The following is a 20,164-nucleotide window of genomic DNA, read 5'->3' as shown; positions in this document are numbered from 1 at the left end:
GCCAGAGGGGCTCCCTGGAGGCTGCAGAGGTTTCACCCCAGAGAGGGGTTGGCTCCTGTGGGAGGAAGCAGCTTAAAGGAACACTACAGCACTGGCAATGGAAATGTTAATAATTTTGCTCCTGTCAGAAGAGAGGTGAGAAGTGCTCTTGCTCAACTTTAACCTTTACTGTCCCAAGGAGAATGGTGCCTCAGCCCTGACTGAAGTCCTTCACCACCAATAAGGGACTCTTCACCCTCCTTTCTACAAGTTCCATATTTATCCATATTCCCCTGTTAGACAGCAGCTGTTTTGGAATAAAACCCTTTAATTCTGCAAACAACTAACAAGGAGCAATTTAGTTCCCCACAGCAGTGAGTGAGGTATTTGCTTAGGCATAGAACCTGGACTATGTTTTAAGAACTGATTTAAAAAGCCTGTGCCCAGTTCTTTGAAGAACTGAATTAATAACACTGGCAGATAGGACTGAACTTGTTACTTGACTTGTACGTATATTTTCTAAAGTTGAAAGAAAATCACCTCTGGTGTTCAGCTAAGTCTCATCTCACTCCTGTTGCCTGCACAACACATTTAGAATAGATTATAGCTTTTGAAAGCTCTGCAGAAGAGCTGCAAAGAGAAGTGACAGTAGATGGGAAGATAATGCACTTTATCTGGTAAGAGTCTTGCAGATGAAATACTGTCTAAGCTTAACAGCCATCTGTCCACTTAAGGACAGTAGAAAGAAAAAGCCCTCTAATGCAAAAAGAGGAGATGGACAATGCCAGGGCCTGAGGTAAATGATGCTTTAACACTTACTTACATTTAGCATTTCCCACCTTTTGCTGATAAAGAGTAGGAGCTGAATAGCATTCAGGCACACCACAGCACTCCCAGGAGATTTGATACTGTCCCTCTCACCCATAATATGCTGGTGAGCTTTATTCACTATCTTTGGCTAAGCCATTAATTAAGGGAAAGCCTTCCTGCAGTCCCATACACCTCTGCAAGAATAATTTGATAGTTTTGCTTTGCTGTGTGGGTTGTTAACAGTGGGGGACAATCCCCCCTTAAGGCAGAAGGGAAGGACACCCCTTCCATAGGGATATAGGGATGCCAAGTGCAGTAGGAAAGTATAAGGACTACGTACCCCCTTGCAGTCCCTTTGGGTCCCCAGACTCTACCTGAACAGCCACCTCCTGGACATGGGTTTATCCTTGATACACAGAAGAATGCATCTCCCCAGAAGAAAAAATAAAAAAAGATTGGGTAGGGGTTTTAGATTTACACACTCTCCAAAAATCTAAAAACTAATGCAACAAGCAATTACTGAAGGAAGACTGGTCATATTTTGCAAGACAGAAAACAGTGCTGGTAGGAGAAGAACTACCTGTAAAACAAAATGTGAATCAAAACTGCCTCAGGGACACTCAAGTTGCATACACTGCAGCATTCCAGCTCTGAGAAGGGTCAGACAGTGCTTCTAGAGAGCACAGGTCTGCAACCTCAACATGGCCCATAAATTTATTGGCATATCTAAACTGGGCCATTCAAGATAAAAACCCACTTTTAAATGCATATACTCCCAAGGGCAGCACAGAGAGGATGTGATTATTCTTTGTACCTGCAACACCTGCTAGAGGAATAAAGGCTGTTAAAAGGTCTCAGTCTCCTTGCCCAAAGAATCACTACCAAACTTTCCTCTCTGCAAAAGGAAAGGAGACAGTAACACACAGATCTGACACCATATTCCCAGCATTTCCACCCACTAGATGCTCTTTTTGTGCCATACTCCAATTACTCCAAAACATATTCAGGAAGACTGAGATGTGAATGGATCAATAAGGACTAGTAAAGAGAGGTACATTAGAAAAACTTGCTATTTTAGCATCACCCTCTCTACAGAGAGGCTAAAACAGATCTAGAGCATATTTAGTTAGCAAGTCCCTGTGTCTTATCTCAGTAGGACCAAATAATTTATCCACACTTTAGAAAACCTCCATTCTTATCCTCAGCTATGAATACAGTGATAGAGTCACATCAGTAGGTACAAAGAAACATAATAGAAAACACTAGCTGAAAAGACAGCTTCCCCCAGTAACCATAACAACAAATAAGACAAATCTGTTTGTCTGAGGGATCTGCTTCTCTTTTTGGTAGTATCCTTTAACTTAAAAACAGCTGCATTGGAGTCAAAGAACAAAGCTCAAGATAGTCACAAAAAATAAAGGATGTATTTTTCTCCAAAGATCAAAACCGTAACTAACATAAGACATTCATATTAGAGTATTAAGTTCAGTGTCCAGAAAAAAACTCATCTGCCATATAAAAAAAAAGATACTTAAATTGCTTTACTGCTCAAGAATCTCTTTGCTCAAAACTGCTTAATTCTTCTCTCACCAAGTTTTGTCAGTAACTTGATTTTAACTACGTTGTACAAACAACTTTTCTTCTCCACCCTCATCTTATCTAAAGCTCTTCTTTTGTTCTGGAGAGTTTTGTTGCATGCTCCTCTATAAATTTGCTCAAATGCTCTAAATCTCTGTCCCCGCCTTCAAATTTAATGGGGTTGTTCTTCTTGTCCTTTGGAGCGAAGTAGATGGTGGGGAATCCCTCCACCTTGTAGTGGTCATTCGTCACGTCGTTGGCAGTAGCATCCATCTTGGCTATAATCAGGTTTTTCTCATTCTTGTATTTTTTGCCTAGCTCATTATACACTGGTTCTAGTTTCTTGCAGTGTCCACACCATGGGGCATAGAACTCTATGAGAACATCATTCTTTGGATCCATCACTATGGTATCAAAAGTTTTACCCACTACCACTTTCACAGGCCCTTTGTTATTTTTTGGCACTGGCTGGGACTTCACAATTGGCTTCAGTTTTCCTAGAAGGAAGCAAAACACACACAACACCATTAGAATGTGGTAAGAGCAGCCCTTAAGAAAGAACAGAAGAGTACATCCTCATCTTCCTGCCAGGTAAAAATCACTGCACTGCCAAATGAACTTGCCTCAGCATGAAACACAGGCTAGTTAACTAGTGACCTTTTGGCCCAATAACCTCATGAAATACAGGCAACAGGTTTTTTTGCAATTCCTCCTAGAACCCTTCTCTTTTTATGGCTGTCCATCTACAAAGTAATAACCCATGATTTAATATAGTAGTCCCAAATATGAATGACCAGCTCACACTTTAAAGCCACAGGAACATTTTAGGCTCGTAAACCAGACTCTGTTTACTAGAGCCATCGCCTCAGGAAACAACTCTTGGAAGTGTAAATAAAATAGCTTAGAGAGCCCTATTTTAGAAACTGTACCTTTTTTGAATGCCACCACAAACTGCCTGAGTACATCAGAGTCAAACTCTTCTGGCTCCATGGCATACTTCTTGCCACCTTCATCCAGAATGGCAGCATTGACATCCTCTCCACTCTCAAGTAGGCCCAAATCCTTGATTTCAGAAGAATAATCTTCCTCATCAGAAACAGCAAACACGTATTCAGGGAAGTCTTTAGCCACTTCCAGGACTTTGCTTCTCCAGTACTGAGTAGCTGAAAAACCAGAACAGGACAGAATTGGTAATTTCTAGTTATTCAGTGCCTGCTTCCTCTCAAAGTGAAGGAAGGGTAATTGTAGCAAACCCACCAACACGGTAGTCGAAACTGAAGTCCACAGAGTAGTAGACAACCACCAGAGGACGCTTGGAGTATCTCTTGGCATCGTTGGAAGGCTTGCGGTGACCAACCAGAGGCAAAGCATGTTTTAGCACGTGCTCTTTAATCTCAGATCCATCTGTAGAGTCCTGTAAAGAAATAGTGACAAAAGTTCAAGCAAACGGATTTAAGCAGCATTTCTGCTACATACTACTAAAAAAAACAATATTGGGACACACATGAATGTGAAAGAGGGAAGGATGTGTTATAAAATCAAGGCTGCCACCACATTTTCTTCAAACCTTTGAGCACTGAATATTGTATGGACAAATTATTATTTGAAATCATAACATCTGGACTAATTTCATAAAGTCCTCTTGAAAAAGAAATACAGTTTCAGTGGACAAACAGGGTGACTCAAATATCTAGTAGGAGTACTTCCAACAGGAAGATGCCAACTGATTGTAATTACAGAGAAAGAGAACCTTCAATCCCACACACAAACATTTTAGCTGTGGACCATCTACTCACTTTAATATTCAGAACGTGCATCTTGGACTCGTGCTTTGACTGAAATTTTTCTGGCTGCATGACCACCAGTTTTCCTGGAGAAACTTTCAATAGTTTTGCAATCTCATTGCTGAAGGTGTGATGGAACTTATAATCTTCTCTTAAACCATTAGCTGAAAAATTAAGGTTAAGGTGAAGGAAAAGTTATTAGAAAGTGAACTTACAGACTGTAACTGAGATAACTGCAAGGAAAAGCTCTTCCTGTACTCCAAGTGACACAGAACAACCCAGTCTTGGACAACAGCTCTCATCCAGGGGTGAGAAGCATGTGAATATACATACAATTCCAGCAGCACTATTTGAATGCTGTTCAACAACCCATCCGCTTGGTGAGTTATTGTACACACTCAAACACCTTGAGCAGCTTCCAAAACATATGCAGCAAAACAGTTTTTCTTTTGTCAATCTCTTACCTCTTGGCCTCTCCCCAAATAGGTCAGCTAGCCAAACTATTTGCTTTGGGGCAGCCTGGGAAACAGTTCTCTGTCTTGCCATGCTGAGGCAAACAAATGAGCTCCTAATCCAACTATGACAGCAGCCCCAGAACCAGACATAGACAGGTTGCCAGGAATGGTCTAACTAAACTGACTCAGAAGTGGATGAGGATCCTTTCTTCAGGCTTCTCATCCAAAATGAGTTTGGTGACAACTGACTCTGGGCTGCCAGATATGAAACTAGAGTAACAGACAGCAAACATATCCAGGCTTTAAGCCAAGAAACTGTGGTTTGTTCCTCAGGAAAGAATTTTCCCTCCTCTCTAGTCTACATGTTTTTAGTGACACAATTACCAAGCAGAGGTATATTCTGTGACCTGCTGACACCTTAGTTACAACATCTGGTGTGAGCTTATGTTTTTGAGTACCCTAGTAGATCACCCTTCCTCCTACTACTTCTTCTCCTCTCCAACCCTCCCTACTATACTAGGAGCAGAAATAAATGATCTCTTCATGCCCAAAGCCCTAGGCAGAATCCCAACAAAACATATATTCCATTAATATTTCAAAACATTCTTTACCTGCTTCCTGATAGAGCTGATAGGTTTTGTCATTCTCTCCACTAAAGACACCAATGATGATGACATCATCCCCATCCTTCAGAAATTCTTGAACCTGCTTAGTAGCCTGAATCTGTTTGGATGGAGGACCAGCCTGTTCAATCATGTAGTCAACAATACCTGTGAGAGAAACCGACCCCCAAAAAGTTGCTTAGAACATTTATTAAACTGAAAGATTTGGGCATTCCATCTAAAACATTTAATGTCACACTTCCCATGAACGCCTTTGTTCCTGTGCAGCCCTCCCACAATAACCCAAAGGTCAAATCAGCAAGACTTCAGTCCAAGGTTTTAAAGCTGCAGTTCTGAATATTCCCTTTCAGGCTGGTTTCAGAAGAGGTGACCAAGCACACAATCATGAATATCAGTTGATCTTGGAAGCAATGCTCCTTTCTGAAATTCCAGACCTTTCACTGTCTCCAGAACCTGTTATGAGCCAAAGTGCTACTTGAATAGTCTTAAGTCTTAATTAAAACTTAATATTGGGTATTTTTGCCGGCCCTCAAGGCACATTCCAGTATAATTAAAACCTGCCCATTTATCCATACTGCCACCGCTTCACCAAATGTATTTAACTTAATTGATATTGAAAGGAACTGATACAACCACCAAGTGTATTTAACTTACTTAACTTACTATCACCAAAAGATGTTATGAAGACTAAAGACAAATTTAAATATCCTGTGTAGGTATGAGAGCAGAATCTTTCAGTTTTCCCCAGCTGCTGCTGCTATGACATTAACAAGTCTGCGAGTCTGACAGATATGTAGAAGTATTTTTCAGAGCACAAGAAAAAGCAGTTTTTCTTGTAAGTAAAGTTGCAGTACCGTATTTTTCCCGAGGACCACTGTAGTCGTAAGGCTTGCCCTTGCGGAAGATTTTGAGGGTTGGGTAGCCAGTGACATCAAACTTCTTTGCGAGCTCCGTTTCAGCCGTGGCGTCGACTTTAGCCAGGGGGATGGGAGGCGTGCGCTTGCTGAGCTCCTGGGCAGCCTTCTCATACTCTGGAGCAAGCCTCTTGCAGTGGCCACACCTAGGGAGGCAGAGCAGAGAGAACCTCTTACCAGCCACTAAGCCTGCCAGGTACCTCCTTACCCCTGGAGTGGAAGAGTTAAGTCTTCCAGAATGCAGAAATGGAATCATTGACTCTACAGAGGACACTTCATCCATGTCTCTGCAACCTGAGGCTGGCCTCTCTGTGCCTGGCCTCACATTGCTATAGACAGCTTCATTTTTAAGCTAAGGACCAATTCCTTTTGGTTTTCAGTATCTCAGTGTGTTCCCAAATCAGTAAATATTGTGAACCTCCAGTGAAGATCTGGACACCACCCCTTGCTGAGACACAGATCCAGTCTAGTCCGCCAGTGATTTGCAATGTGATCCCAGGTGCAGATTAGAACTGAGGTACACCAAGTGTGTTCAGGCCATCTGTGCTAGACAAATGCAGGTGACTGCCTTCTTGCTTACCATGGAGCATAGAACTCCACCAGGATTATGTCAGCATCATTCACAACTTCGTCAAAATTATCCTGGGTCAATACCAGAGTGGCTTCGGGTGGAGGGGTCCAGTTGGGGTCAGAAACCTCCTTGACTTTGGCCACAATAGCTGAAATACAGTTCAATAACACAATTAGCAAGCATGCAGCATGTCAAATGCAAGAATTTGAAATCAGAGGGCAAGCATGATGCTGGATCAATGCTTACACATCAAGCTTACATGAGAACACTTTCTTAATCAAGTTCCTTTATGCCTTATTTCCTTGTTAGCATTACCGAGAAGGTCTTCTCTTCACCCCATAGAGTGTCTTATGCAGAGCACAGATCTGCACTTTGCAGCACTGAATTCCATCTCAAAACAGACAGAAAAGGAAGTTTTTCCCCCTCTGACTAGAGCTGGGCATATTAATTAAACAAAATACAGCCAATATATATATCAAATGTTTATTGGCTTATCCTTCAGCAAACATGAGACTGTGTCCTCTTCTAGTCAAGTCATATTTCTAGAAACCTTCTGTCAGTAACAGCACTATCTACTACCTGCAAAATTGTCCTCTATCATGCAGCCCGTTGAGAAAACAGGGAAAATTTCAGCATTCATAATATTACTTGTTTTAAGATAAATAACTTGAGATCAGGGTCCTTCAAAACAGCTGCATATTAAGGAACAAGATCATAGATACTTTGTTTTCTTACAGGGAACTGCAAGGGACTGGTGCTTACCATCTTCTGTCCGAGATCCATCGTAGTCAACAGCTTGGCCTTTTTTCAGGATTTTGATGGTTGGGTAGCCACTGACATCAAAACGACTCGACAGTGAAGTGGCTGCAGTAGCATCTATTTTGGCTACAGGAATAGGAGGGTCATGTTCCTTCAGAGTTTTGGCTATCTTCTCATACTCGGGAGCAAACTGCTTGCAGTGCCCACACCTGTCACAGGAAGACACAAGCAGGCATGTAAATGCAGGACAGACATGCAGAGGTGTTCTGCTGCTCTGCAATTCCAGGATGCCTTCTGACAGATGTCCACATCATCAGCACAGAAATGTTTGTCTTGCTACATGTTCAGATCATGGAGAGATGGAGAGCAACTGTAGCTAATGTACTGTATGTTCACATCAAAACTTTTATTTTTCTTAATTTTCATTCAACGTGGAATGTATCGCCATATGCTTTATAAAACCACTGTTAAAATATTCAACAACTTCCTTTACAACAAAGTTGTATTATGCTCGCTCCTTCCTTCTTTCCTTCCTCCTCAACTTCAGCCTCTCCCTAACCAAGGTTCATCTTCTCTCCCCAGCACCCTAAATTGAAGTAAAGAGAAAAGGAACCAGCAGTCAAGTTGGCCAAATGAAATCTCCCACCCACCATGGTAACACAGCATCTGCCCCCTCTCTGGCCACACCAGCACTCTCTGGGGAGAACAGATGCTCCTGATGCAAAAACAGGCATGACAGAGGATATCAGTATAATAAATGCTAAATACAGCCTGACAAGCTAAAGATGAAACCAGGAAAATGTAGGAAAACAGAAAGCAGTTTGTGGCAGATAGCCTTTGCTACTCAGCATCTCAGCTGGAAGGAGGGGGAGTAGAAAAATAGGAGAGATGTTTAGTCATACATCCTTCTACTCAGATAAACTGAACTTCATGTTTAGTTTTCATGTAGGCAAACTACAGCTGCAGAATTAGTGCCTACAGCCAAGAGGAATGGGATTCTCTGTGAAAAGAATGGCACAAGTTAAAATGCAACTCCACCTCAAGCAAGATCATATTTCCCCTCTATTCAAAGGCTGGAGAAGCACCAATGAGTAAGTCATTTTTGTATCACTGAGCCACAATGGAAAGGTTCTGACTGCAACACTAACTCAGCAACTCCACTGGAATTATCTTCTATCTTGTTTTCCCCCAGTAACCATCCTTAATGTTTTTGAACACAAGAATGCAAGAGAAGACACATCCTGGCCTAAATCCTTTGTCTTAGTTACAGCAGGTAAGTCCATTGTAGCTCCCTGGAGCAGACCAGTGGTGCTGCACAGCCTGGGATGCCAGCAGAACTGCCATCATTAGGCAGATGTAAGAGGCACTGCTTAAACTGATAACACAAACAAGCTGTGTCCCTAACCACTCCACACCCTTCTGGCAAAGACAGAAATGTGAATTTGGAAAGGAAAACCTTCTGGTGATTCCCCTGCTAGGGAAGCCTTCATTACTTCATCTAGGTGAGCAAGCACACACGTTCTCAGTGGCCCAGTACTGGCACAGGATGATAGCAGGCTGCAGGACCACACTGCATGACTTTTCTGTGCCTCACTGGGACCATTTCTGTTCCCTGACAGGCATAAACCAGGGATGGAATCAGGCTTGTGCTCCCCTTGCCATGGGATCCCTCAGTATGACCCACATCTGTGGAAAAGGAGCAGGCTGCTGGTTACAGGGGCAGGACAAAAGGTTCTTCCCCACCACGAGAACCATCTCTTTTTCTGTACTATAGCAGAGTCCTGGGCATCTCCTGCAGCCAAGTTACTCCTTTGTCACCTTTAAAATGGCAACCCAAGGTCACTTTTTAGGAGCTTGTCCTGGCAGAGCAGCCCTGTGACGCTGCACCCACGGAGGTGCCGCTGTGAACCCACCATGGTGCGTAGAACTCCAGCAGCACGGTGTCCTTGTCTGCAGTGAAGGTGTCAAAGTTGGCATCATTCAGGACTAACACACCATTCTCCTCTTTAACTACAGAATCATCGTCATCTTCGTCATCTTCTTCATCGTCATCATCATCACCTTCATCGTCAGCTTCTTTTGTAACAGGTTCTGGCAAGGTAAGAATATGACACAGGTTAGATTGTGTCAAGTTTAACATTAAAGTGAAGATGGATTTGGTATCTCCTGTGGCTAAGGAAAGCACCCACATGAATTAGTTTCTGCTGCACACACAGTGACAGCTATCTCAGTTTGCAAAGAGCCTGGACTCAGATGTTTGACCATTTCAATTTTGTCCACACTACACCAGCTAACAATATTCATATTTCAGTAAAGTATCAACAGGTATTTCACACCTCAGGCAGAACTAACAAAATGGACACAAGAAGAATTAAAGCACACAAATCTATGCAACAGTTGCCACCAAGGTTTGATGGACATCTTGTTAAAACCTGGGCAGTGAGACATGTTTTGCTGGGCAAGAAGGGCACACAGATGACACCTGAACTTCAAACAGAACCTTTATCATGCAACAGAGCAGCTGTCCTTTCAGTGTAGCCAAATTTAAGTTGGAAAAATTAGTGTCTTACACCAACAAAGCAGGTGTTATCTGTTCCCAATGCTCCCCTTGTACCCCTGCTCAGGAGACTGTAACACCACAGTGTTAGAGTATATAGCTATGTGCTGCTATAGCTATGTGCTGCCTGTCTGAAGGTCTAATAAACAGACACACTTGCTATAAAACCAAAATTTACCATTTCACTACTATCAAGGTGGTTTGGAGGCAGCATTTCTAAATTGTGCTTTTTTCCTGACTGCTCCATCCATGTCTGCCACTCTTGCTTTCAGTTACAGAGATGTTCCAGGTCTGCTATTCACTGAGGAGCCTTTCCACTCACAGGAGCACCAATCACTCTGCTCTGGATCAGCACCAGGCTGCAGTGAGTGTAAAATCAAGTAACTGACTGCAGAAGTCCCATGGAAACTCATTCCTATGCACCTGGCACATGCCAGGTACTCTTCTAAAAAAAAAAACCCCAACAAAATGGACTGAAAGCTTCTTCTTTCAAAGAACTTTTGGGGAGGCCTTTGAATTAAGATCAAAACCACTGGTCCAGAACAGTCCTTTAAAGGAGAAAGCAATTTGTTAAATTACCAAAGCAAAATTACCATTGCAAATATGAAGCCAGCACATTTCTACTGGTTCCTTCTTTGTTGGCTTGGAATTTGAGATGGTTTTTTCAATATCTGACCTTTCACATGTTCCTTTAAACTTTTTTTAAAAACACAAAACTGCTATCTTTCAAGGAAACCAGACCTTCCTGAAGGACTTTAAAAGAATTTCAGTTACAGAACAACAAATGAAAATATCTCGTCCCAAATGAAAACTGTAAAACAATGAAGTTAAGTCCCTTTCAACCAGTGGGAGTCCCAGGAACTGGATAAAAAGAAAAAACAGGGGGATTAGAGTTTCTTGTTTAAAATTATTTTCTATTTAAATGGCTTTTGACTAAGGTGAGAGGAGCTACTGCAGAAGTATTCTGAAAATATTCTGATTTCATCAGGAAGTTGAAAGTTAAGAATGATAAATATGTACTATCCAGATATGAAAAAGCTAGCAAAACAAAACCCACTTTTGTCAGACCAACAGCAGACATTAGGAACAACCTCACCATGGATAAAATTATGTCATTAAATTGCAATAGCTAGTTTTATTTTAAAACAAAATATGCAAAAAACAAGTCTATATGCTCTCAGGAAACAGTACGGGCTCTTGGATAAAATATATTGATTTTAATTAGAGGTTGCATTTACGTAGCATGAAAATAGAAAATACTAAAGCTTCTGATGAAGGGAGAGATGACAGGAGATCATTTATCACACAACCCTAGTCAGCTGGATCAGGTTTCTTTACCAAGTGCTAGTGTTTCACCTGATCTCTGAGGCAGCTAAAAGCACTATTTGCAAGCAGACAATGCCTCCTGTGTTGCAGCTCTTGCTCACCCTTGAGTGAGTGCACACCTCACATCCCTGCAGGACTGCCCTGGTGGAACAGCTGGATGTCAGGGGGCTTCTGCAGGCAAAACCTGTGCCTTACAGGGGTGCCCAGCAGTTCTGAGGGCTCAGTTTCACCACAGGCTGCTCCTGGCTGGCCTGTGCCTGAATTCCCAGCCATTGCATTCCTGGCAAATTGCTTCAGATATGATTTCTCCTGACACAAAGGAATGCGAGCAAAACCAGCCGGCCAGTTCTGCTCCTGCACCCCGAACCACCCACCGGGTTGTGACCCCTGTTCCCGCCCACTCCTCACCCCCAAGAGAGACAAAGACCTCAGCAGCTACAGCGGCACCTGGTTTTTAGAAAGAACAAGGCATTCCCCGCAAAAACATCCAGCACCGGTGGAAAATGTAACCATCAGATCCACCATCCCTCACTGAAATAATTTTCTATATTTCCCTACAGGCTGTACCGCCTGCCAAGGTGAAACTTCCCTGACAGTGACACGTTGTCATGGGCATTGCACACACCCCCTTCCTCCTCCTCCCTGGAGATGGAGGCAGGACAATAGCCCTGGAACAGCAGGACTCCACCTTTTCCCAAGCAGCTTAAGGAAGGAGGGTATTAAAAGTAAGCTAACCACACTCAGACATTGGTCCTTAGAAGTGCAGAGTTACTCTCTGTAGCTTCCAGCTTCACCAGCACCCAGGGCTATCACAGCTGCCTCTGCCATCCCTGTAAACTTGGGACTGAAAGACCTGTTTCAGGGACCCAACACGGGAGAAACAAGCAGGACCTTTTTTTTTTTTTTTTCTCCCATAAAGAGCAAGAAACTTTCCTCTGCATTAAAGACTTACAATTTTAAGAGAGCAGAATGAGTTTGTGACACCTGAAGTGGCAGAAGAAGATAATAAATACTTGCATAAGTCAGCTCATGAAAATAAAACAGCTGCCCCCAAACTGAAGTATCTTTGTTTCTTAAAGAGACTTGCAAAGCCAGTGGACAAACCAACAGATGTGACAGCTGTGGCTAAAACCTGTCCTCTGGTAAAATATGGATAACCCCCTTATACTAAAAAAAACCATAAACACACCAAAACATTAAAAAAAACCCACCCAAAACAAAACAAAAAACTCCCCAAACCTCCACAAAATCAATCCACAAATTTCAACACATTACTACACAAGTCAAAAAACAAGAAGGTACTTTTTTTAAGACTTGAAGTACATGATGCTGGCTGGTATGCCTTCTTTAGGATGACAGCTACTCTGAAATTAATTCTTACAGTAACTTCACTGAACACCCAGCATTTATCAGAAATATAGCCTAGTAACATTTTCTTAAACAAAGCAGATCCTGTACAGAAAAGCTGCATCCAGACACCAATGACTTTGGGATGCTGCCTGAAAGTTTCCTTGTGAGGAGCACACTGTTCCCTAATTGGATGAGCTCAGTTTTCAGAAACCCAGAACTCATCATGTGTTGCTAGGACTTTTGAAAGATTTTCAATTTAATTTAATATCAGCTGCCTTCAATCTTTTCTGTGGTGGATCCTCTACATGATCCCTCCTTTCCCATCATCAGGATGCCAAGGGTGAAGTGGTCAGGATCCAGCCTAACCTCACCTCCAGCATATTTACCCCCCTGCCCTGCTCAAACCTCACTTCCCAAATCATGCAGTGCAACAACCCGGGTTTGCTCAGAACTTTTCATCTCCCCAATAACCAAGTGCATAAGATTACCTCCTTGCTGCAAAGTAAATTTCTTCCACTTCACCCAAGTCTGCATTCCAAGGGCAAAAATTAAAATCCCCAACCATGTGCGTTTTTAAGGCAAAGGCTTTGTCAAGGCTAGTTCAGGATCTATATACAAATTCAAGGTACACAATAGAACCTGGGAAACGATTCAAAGCTGGGCAGTGGATTAGTGTTCAGCTCCACACAGCAGGAGACACTTCCATCCCTGTGTACCTTTGATGCCCAGAACTCCTATAATGAGAGGAGCAGCAAGCACGGGAAATGCTGATGAGAGCCAGGCCCACAAGAAGCTGAGCCACTGCTGCCAGCCACAGGTAACACTGTAACATCACAGGTGCCACTCCACCCTTTGAAGGTGGCAGGGGAAAGCAGCCCGAGGCTTTGTCACATGTTACAAAGAAACCACAGCCACGTTCCAGCTAAAAGCAGAGAAAGAGGCATAAAAATTGTATTCCAGTTTACAACAGAAAAAAAGAAAAGAGCTCCACAGGAAGATTCTGTATCTCTGTATCCTTACTGCAGATGCCATATTTAAAACAAATCTCTTTACCCTCATCCTACAGACCATACAGTTACACAAATAGGGTAACTCATCTAAATGCAGTTCTGCAAGTTTTAGTGCCTGTCAGGCCAGCAAGAAGTTGCAGGACATGAGTTCAGAAGGTCATCCATAATCCAGTCTCTCTAAAAGCCCTCTAATACTTAAAATACAGCAGTGTTCATGCAGGAAACATGACCGATGCATAATTTGCCAAAATCCACATGAAAGAAACTTAAAACCGAAAAAAGAAACACCTTCAAATGCCTGCCTCCTACTATACTCATTAAGCCTCAGCAGCTTTGTTTCAGCTAATTTTGGAAAGGAGGAGACACACGTCAGTGAAATCCAAAGACGGTAGGAAGAAACACCAAGAAGATGGTAACAATGGGCCTTCCTTCTGTGAGGGGGGAAAAAAATCAGTTTGAAACACTAAGAATGCACAGAGTCCCTGAACAAAGGAGTAAGGAAAAGAGTGCTCGGTCACAGAACCGTAGAATGATAAGGGTTGGACGGGACCTTAAAAATCTCATAGTCCCAACTCCCCGGCCAGGGAAGGGACACCTCCCTCTAGAGCACTGCTTGGTGGCCTTGAACACTGCCGGCACTGGGGTATCCACAGCCTCTCTGGCAACCTCTTCCAATGTCTCAGCACCCTCAGAGTAAAACATTTCTTCCTCATAGCGAGCCTGAATTTCCCCTCTTTCAATCTGCACCCACTGCCTTATTACCACTACTACTTATTATTACTACTCCTTGTTTTATCACCATAGCTCCTGATGAAGAGTCCCTCCCTGCATAACGAAATCTCTCCGATAGGAGTCGGAATAAAGCAATCGCCAATTCCCAGGAGGTTCAGAAGCCGGGGATCACCAACATGGCTAATGGTTAGCAGGCTGTTACCACCGTGCTGGGAGCGGCGAGGCAGAGCCGCCCCACGGCGCACGACACACCAGCAGCGCCGGGACGAGCGGCTCGCACGGACCTCAGCGCCCCGCACAGCGGCCTGCGAGAGCGCCCCGGTCCCGGCGGCGCCCCGCCAGCCCGGGCTCCCCGCAGCGCCGGGGCCGCGCCGCCGCCTCCCGCGGGGGAACCCGGCATGCGCTGCCGGCCCGGCCCCCGCCCGCGCTCACCTCCGTCGCCATCCTCCTCCTGTGCGGCCGCGCCCCGCGCCAGGAGGGCGATCTGAGCCAGCCCCAGCAGCAGCACCAGCACCCACAGCCCGCGCATCCTCATCCCGCCGCCGCCACCGCCGCTCCCGGCCCGTCCGCTCCCTGCACTGCGCTCCCGCCGCTCGCCCCGCCCCGCGGCACGCCGCACCCGCTCATTGGCTGCCGCCTCAACACGTGCTTGGCGCGGTCGCCAATCAACAATCGTCACGAGGGCGGCCGTCGCGGGGTGCGCGGGTTTCGCGTGTTCCGCGGCGCTCCCGGGGACCCCCGGCAGCAGCGGCCGCGGCGCCGCGGCGGGACACAGGCGCCACCGGCCGGAGCGGTGGCGGGGAAGCGGCGGCGGCACCACGCGCGGAAGGGCCCGGCCGCTCTGAGGTGCCGCCCCGCCATTGGCCGCCGCCGAGCCGCCAACCGCAGCCCGCCACGCGTGGAGCGCGCGGCCGCTCCGGGGGCGGGAGGCGGGCGGGACGGGGCGGGAGCGCCCCGAGCGCGTGCGGCCACATCGCCCTTCGGGATTGGCGGGCTGGCGCTGGGGGGCGGGGCCAGCGGCCCGCGGCAGCCTGTGAGGGCGCGCCGCGTGCGGCGGGGCGGGGCGGGCTGAGGGCGGTCTGAGGGCAGCGCTGGGGCCTCCTAAATTCCCTCAGCGGGAGAGGGGGAGTCGGTTCCGTGCTGCTGCGGGCGGGAAGGGTGGGATGGAGGCACCGCCCTTCGGTGCTCCCGCAGGGGGATGTGGGGCAGTGATCCCACCGGTAGCGCCGTGCTTGCACGGGAAGGGGTCGCGGCACAATGTCTGTCCGTGGTTGTCCGGATGGTGTATATGGTGAATGCCTAAGATGCAGCAAGACAGCGCTAAAACCTGGGCTTTTAGTGCCAAAATTGCCAGTCCGTCCTCCTGCTTGGGCGAATTACATAGGCTCATGGGACAATTATTTTCATTTTTATGAAACTTTTTACACTTAAATTGGAAGCTTATAAGCATAAAGAGCTGCTAAGTTCAGTGTGCAGCTACATGATAAAAGAGTAGCAGTAGCTTATGATAAACGAATTATCTTCAAGATTTTGAAGTGCAAGCCTTAAATATAAACTCCACAATTTTAGAGGATTAAGACACTGCATTGCTATGAAAGGCTGCTGTTGCATCAGTTGCCATTTGGCATTTGTAAGTGATTTGTACGTTGGGGAAAACCATATTAAAAGACCTGCTGTGTTCTACATTCATAAGTTATAGCCTAAGTTATAGAAGTTATGTAAGTTATGCTAAACCTTGTATAAGTTATATAAGTCAGTGTCTTTCCTCAACTCAGCTGCCACACAAGTTATCTTGAAAATACAGCAGCTGATACAAAAGCAGTTTTTAACTTATTTAGCACTTCACTAGAATGGAATGGGATGTGATCTGAATCAAGTTAAAGCTGTCTGCATCCTGCCAAAACTGTGATCCTGATCCTGCCTGATTTTGGTATTGGTATAAATACTAGTTTGATTAGCATTGCTATTCAGTAGTTTGAAGACAGCACATAATCAGATTGTACACTCCATGTTCTCAGTGGAAAGAATTAAGAGTATGGAAAGTTTTTATTTAGAGTCTTGTTCACTGTTTAACACAACCCTTGATTTGAATATCATCTTGGTGTGTGAAATATTTACTGTCTTTGTCCTCTGGGTTTATGAGAGAGATAGTGGCTATAGTAATCCATTTTTTCTGATTTAAGTTGGAGGTTTTCCAGCTGACAGTGACCTGTCAAGGTAGAGGAGTACTGTCAAGCCCAATGCTTCATGACAGACCATTGCAAAACTGGTTAAAGATGCTTGCAGAAAAAGTGAGCGTGTAAAATGGGGAAGTGATGTTATTATTGCTTTTGTCTGCTAGAGTGTGAAATACTGAATTAAATGCTTTTTCTTTATGATGAATTGTTTGGTTATTATGGTTTCTGTTGCTCCAGGTTAACTAACTGAAAAAGGGGATCAGTAAATTTGCTAGGCAGTCAAAGGTGCCAAATACCAACAATGAAAAGGAAGTGCAAATAGTACAAATACTATTTTGTACTAGAGGGGAGGTGGGTTTGTTATTACTTATTTGAGCTGTGGGAGGAAAGCCTGGAATGCAGAACTCCTGTGATCCCTGTTCAGCCAAGGACAGCCTGACTGAGAAATTTGCTGAATTGTCAGTTCACTGTGTGGGTGGTTACGACACTGGGAGGATCTTAGGCACGTCCCACTAGACAAACAGGGCCTTGGCAAAGGACTGTCGTCTGGTCTGTCTTCAAGCCAGCAGGGCTGTGCTTGCCTTCCTAGATTAGGGTTGCACAGGATGGCACAGCGAATACAGAGCTGTAAATGGCACAGCGAACACAGAGCTGTAAATGGCACACCAGACATGTGATTGAGACATGTGATTCATTCCAGACCAGCTGGGATTCATCCCAGACCAGCTGGGGTGCCAGCTCCATGCACTTTGGGCACTTGGAAGAGTGTGCCAGCTGTGCAGCTCTTCCAGGGGATTGCTTCCTGCTCTCTAAAGGGCTGGTTACCTTATGCAGGTGAAAATCCTCTGGGCTAAGCACTACTAGTAGGAGTGCTGCTGCCTTCTGCTGTGTGCTCATTCCTTATGTAAATTGATAATAGGAGCACTCTCCTTTTTGCCAGGAGGGTCTCTAGGCAGAAGAAAGGTGGAACATCTGCCCAGTATAGGGTAATCTCAGGGTTAGAAGCATAGAAAAGTGAATGGCACAGGTTTCTTGTCTGATTGTGAGAAACTGGCCATACAAATCCCTGGTCATGGGACACACTGGAGGGTCCAGAAAACATGAGGCCTCACAGAGCACCTATGGTGTAGTTTCTGGATAGAAAAAAAAAATTCTACCAGGTGACATCTGCTGTGCTGCACAAAAATGCAGGTATTAGTGCACTCTGGCTGTTTGAAAGTGGATTGCATTTTGTACACACTGTGTTTCATATCTTGATAAGTGTTAGGATCACTGCTGGCAGACCTACATCTCCAGGAACAAGCAGACAATTGCAGTTCTTAAATATGCTTCTCCTCAGGAGCATTCAGTAAGTGTCTTTCCTGTTGGTTTGAGTTGCCAGTGGCTACCTTAAAGTCTTCACAGGTTGCACCTGTGTTCTCCAACATCATTAAGTGGTGGGCTGTGGAAATCTCTCCTTGTGTCACACTGTACTTTTCTCCTTTAAAAGGTAGCCTAGACACTAGTAATCCTGTACCTCATTTTGCACATTCTGTGGGGCACAGCTGTTAGTCTTAGAAGAGGCATATTCAGCAGGAAATATCAAAAAAGAAAAAGCCATGTTCTTCCACAAAAATCACGAAAATGGCAAAACATGTCAGACCAAGCTATATAGGTCTAACTTCTGCTATTAAAATGTATTACAATCTCAAAAGTAAATGTAGACCTACTTGGCCTTTCACAGGCTGTGAGTCAACACAGACAGGCAGCTGGGACAACCACAAACTCACAGCAAGAACATGAAGAGTAAATTTGAGCTAAAAATGTAAGATTTAAAATGGCTCAGTGTCACACAAGTGTTTTGAATTATTTTTCTGATAGTTTTCTTGTCGACCTTCGTTATCTTGTTTGCATAATAGCTGAACTTTCACATGATGCTGAGTTGCCTTGCACATAATCTTCATGTAAATCACTTCAGTGAACCTCAAAACAATGCTTAAAATATCCATCCTGATTGCATTTCACCTCAGTGATTTGCATTTCACCTAAAAATAATTTAGAGCAAGACACTTGTAGAATTAATGATTTTTTGCTCAATGGTTGATTCATCTATTATGATGCTTATTTTAAAATATCTTTCAATAATTTTCAGTCATCATTGTAGAAAGATGATAAAAAATTTGATGTGAAAATGTTCCACTTCAATACTACTAAATTCTTGTAAGTTAATGAAAAATGGTAAGTGACAGTAATATAAGTTCCTGTATTGCCCAGGAAAACTGATTGTTTTGCTGCAATGATTTTGAGTGTCTGTCTGGATGACTTCTTTTTTTTTTGCCTTTTCTCTTTTTTTTTCAGGGACCTACTTCTAAGTTCTTAGTTCTCTGTTACCTCTTTGTCTGTCACTACCAGCCTTGGTAAAAATTCTCTCTTCATCTTTCTTACAAGACCCCTTCATCTGTTAAAAGGCTGCAATAAGTGACCCTGGAGATTTCTCCAGGCTGAGAAATTCCCACTCTCTCAGCCTTTCCTCAAAAGAGAGGTATTTTAGTCCTGTCATCATTCCTGTTGCCCTCCTCTGCAGTTGCTGCATGGTCCATGTCTTTCTTGTGCCCCAAGGAAGGAGCAGGATTCCAGAGCTGGACACAGTGTTTCAGGTGAAACTACCACAGCAAAGGAAGGGAATCCCTCTGGATAGCATCCCATCCTTCAAGTGTATCAAGTGTATCAATATCAAGTGTATTTGGGCACCCCATGCTGGGAGGATTTGGGCAGCATTGTGGTAGTAAGGTAACCAGGACCCAGGCAAAGGAATGTGATTATTCATTATCAGTAATTGAGATGCTGGCTGGCACAATGCTGGCCTGTGCCAAGCAGAGCACTTCCAAGGACTTCTGAACATTCCTCTGGAGCTGGCACGTTCTTGGAAGCTGTTTGTGTGCAGCCAGGCTGCTTGGAGAATGAGAGAATTTATTAGCACAGGTGCAAGCACCTCCACATTGGTTGGCTTGGGTGCCTGGGAATATCCCAGGCATGCCCTATTTACTGGTGTAGGTGTGGCACTTCAGTGATGTGTAGGTTGGTGCCAAGAATAGCAGAGAACATGTAGGAACACTTACCTCAGTACCACTGAGGTAAGTGGCCTAAATGTTGGCCCTTACTAGATTTTTTGTTAGAATTTTACATTGTGAGAACCAATGGATAATGAGACTACTTCAGTTGTCTGTAAAGTTACATCCTAAGTTTGGATGACCACCTATCCAATACAGCCCTGTAAATGTATTTCATATCTAAACTGTAGTTTATATCTACTTTTTATTTTCTTCAGATTAAATATATACCTCTAGAACACTTCCATGGAGTTTATTGGTAAACGTACATGGAATAAACTTCAGAACTTTCAGCAAAGTCACCTTCTAGTGTTTTCTCCAGGGTGCTGATAGCTTTCCTGGAACAGGGTGGATGTAACAGAACCTTGACAGTGACTGCTAGACTACCTTACTTTTTCAAAATTAATTTTTCACTTTTTGTGTAGGTGACAGAATGTCCTGCCTCCTATA

At 44.2% G+C, this 20,164-nt stretch overlaps 1 protein-coding gene across 1 annotated transcript; it reads right to left on the bottom strand.

The window, feature by feature from the left end:
* Positions 1-2,190: 2,190 nt before the first annotated feature.
* PDIA4 (protein disulfide isomerase family A member 4) lies at positions 2,191-15,031 on the bottom strand. Its single transcript, XM_054273672.1, has 10 exons — positions 14,881-15,031; positions 9,387-9,564; positions 7,477-7,682; positions 6,724-6,862; positions 6,084-6,289; positions 5,218-5,376; positions 4,164-4,315; positions 3,625-3,781; positions 3,297-3,530; positions 2,191-2,864 (listed from the first exon to the last, which is right to left on the bottom strand). The coding sequence occupies exons 1-10, from the start codon at positions 14,981-14,983 to the stop codon at positions 2,449-2,451; spliced, it is 1,950 nt and encodes a 649-aa protein (XP_054129647.1). The 5' UTR covers positions 14,984-15,031; the 3' UTR covers positions 2,191-2,448.
* Positions 15,032-20,164: the final 5,133 nt, after the last annotated feature.

Source organism: Melozone crissalis, unplaced genomic scaffold (genome assembly GCF_028551555.1).
Source record: "Melozone crissalis strain CALT ecotype California unplaced genomic scaffold, PUWL_Pcris_2 ptg000016l_1, whole genome shotgun sequence".
Taxonomy (NCBI): Eukaryota; Metazoa; Chordata; class Aves; order Passeriformes; family Passerellidae; genus Melozone; species Melozone crissalis.
This window is presented reverse-complemented; position numbering and strand designations above follow the sequence as displayed.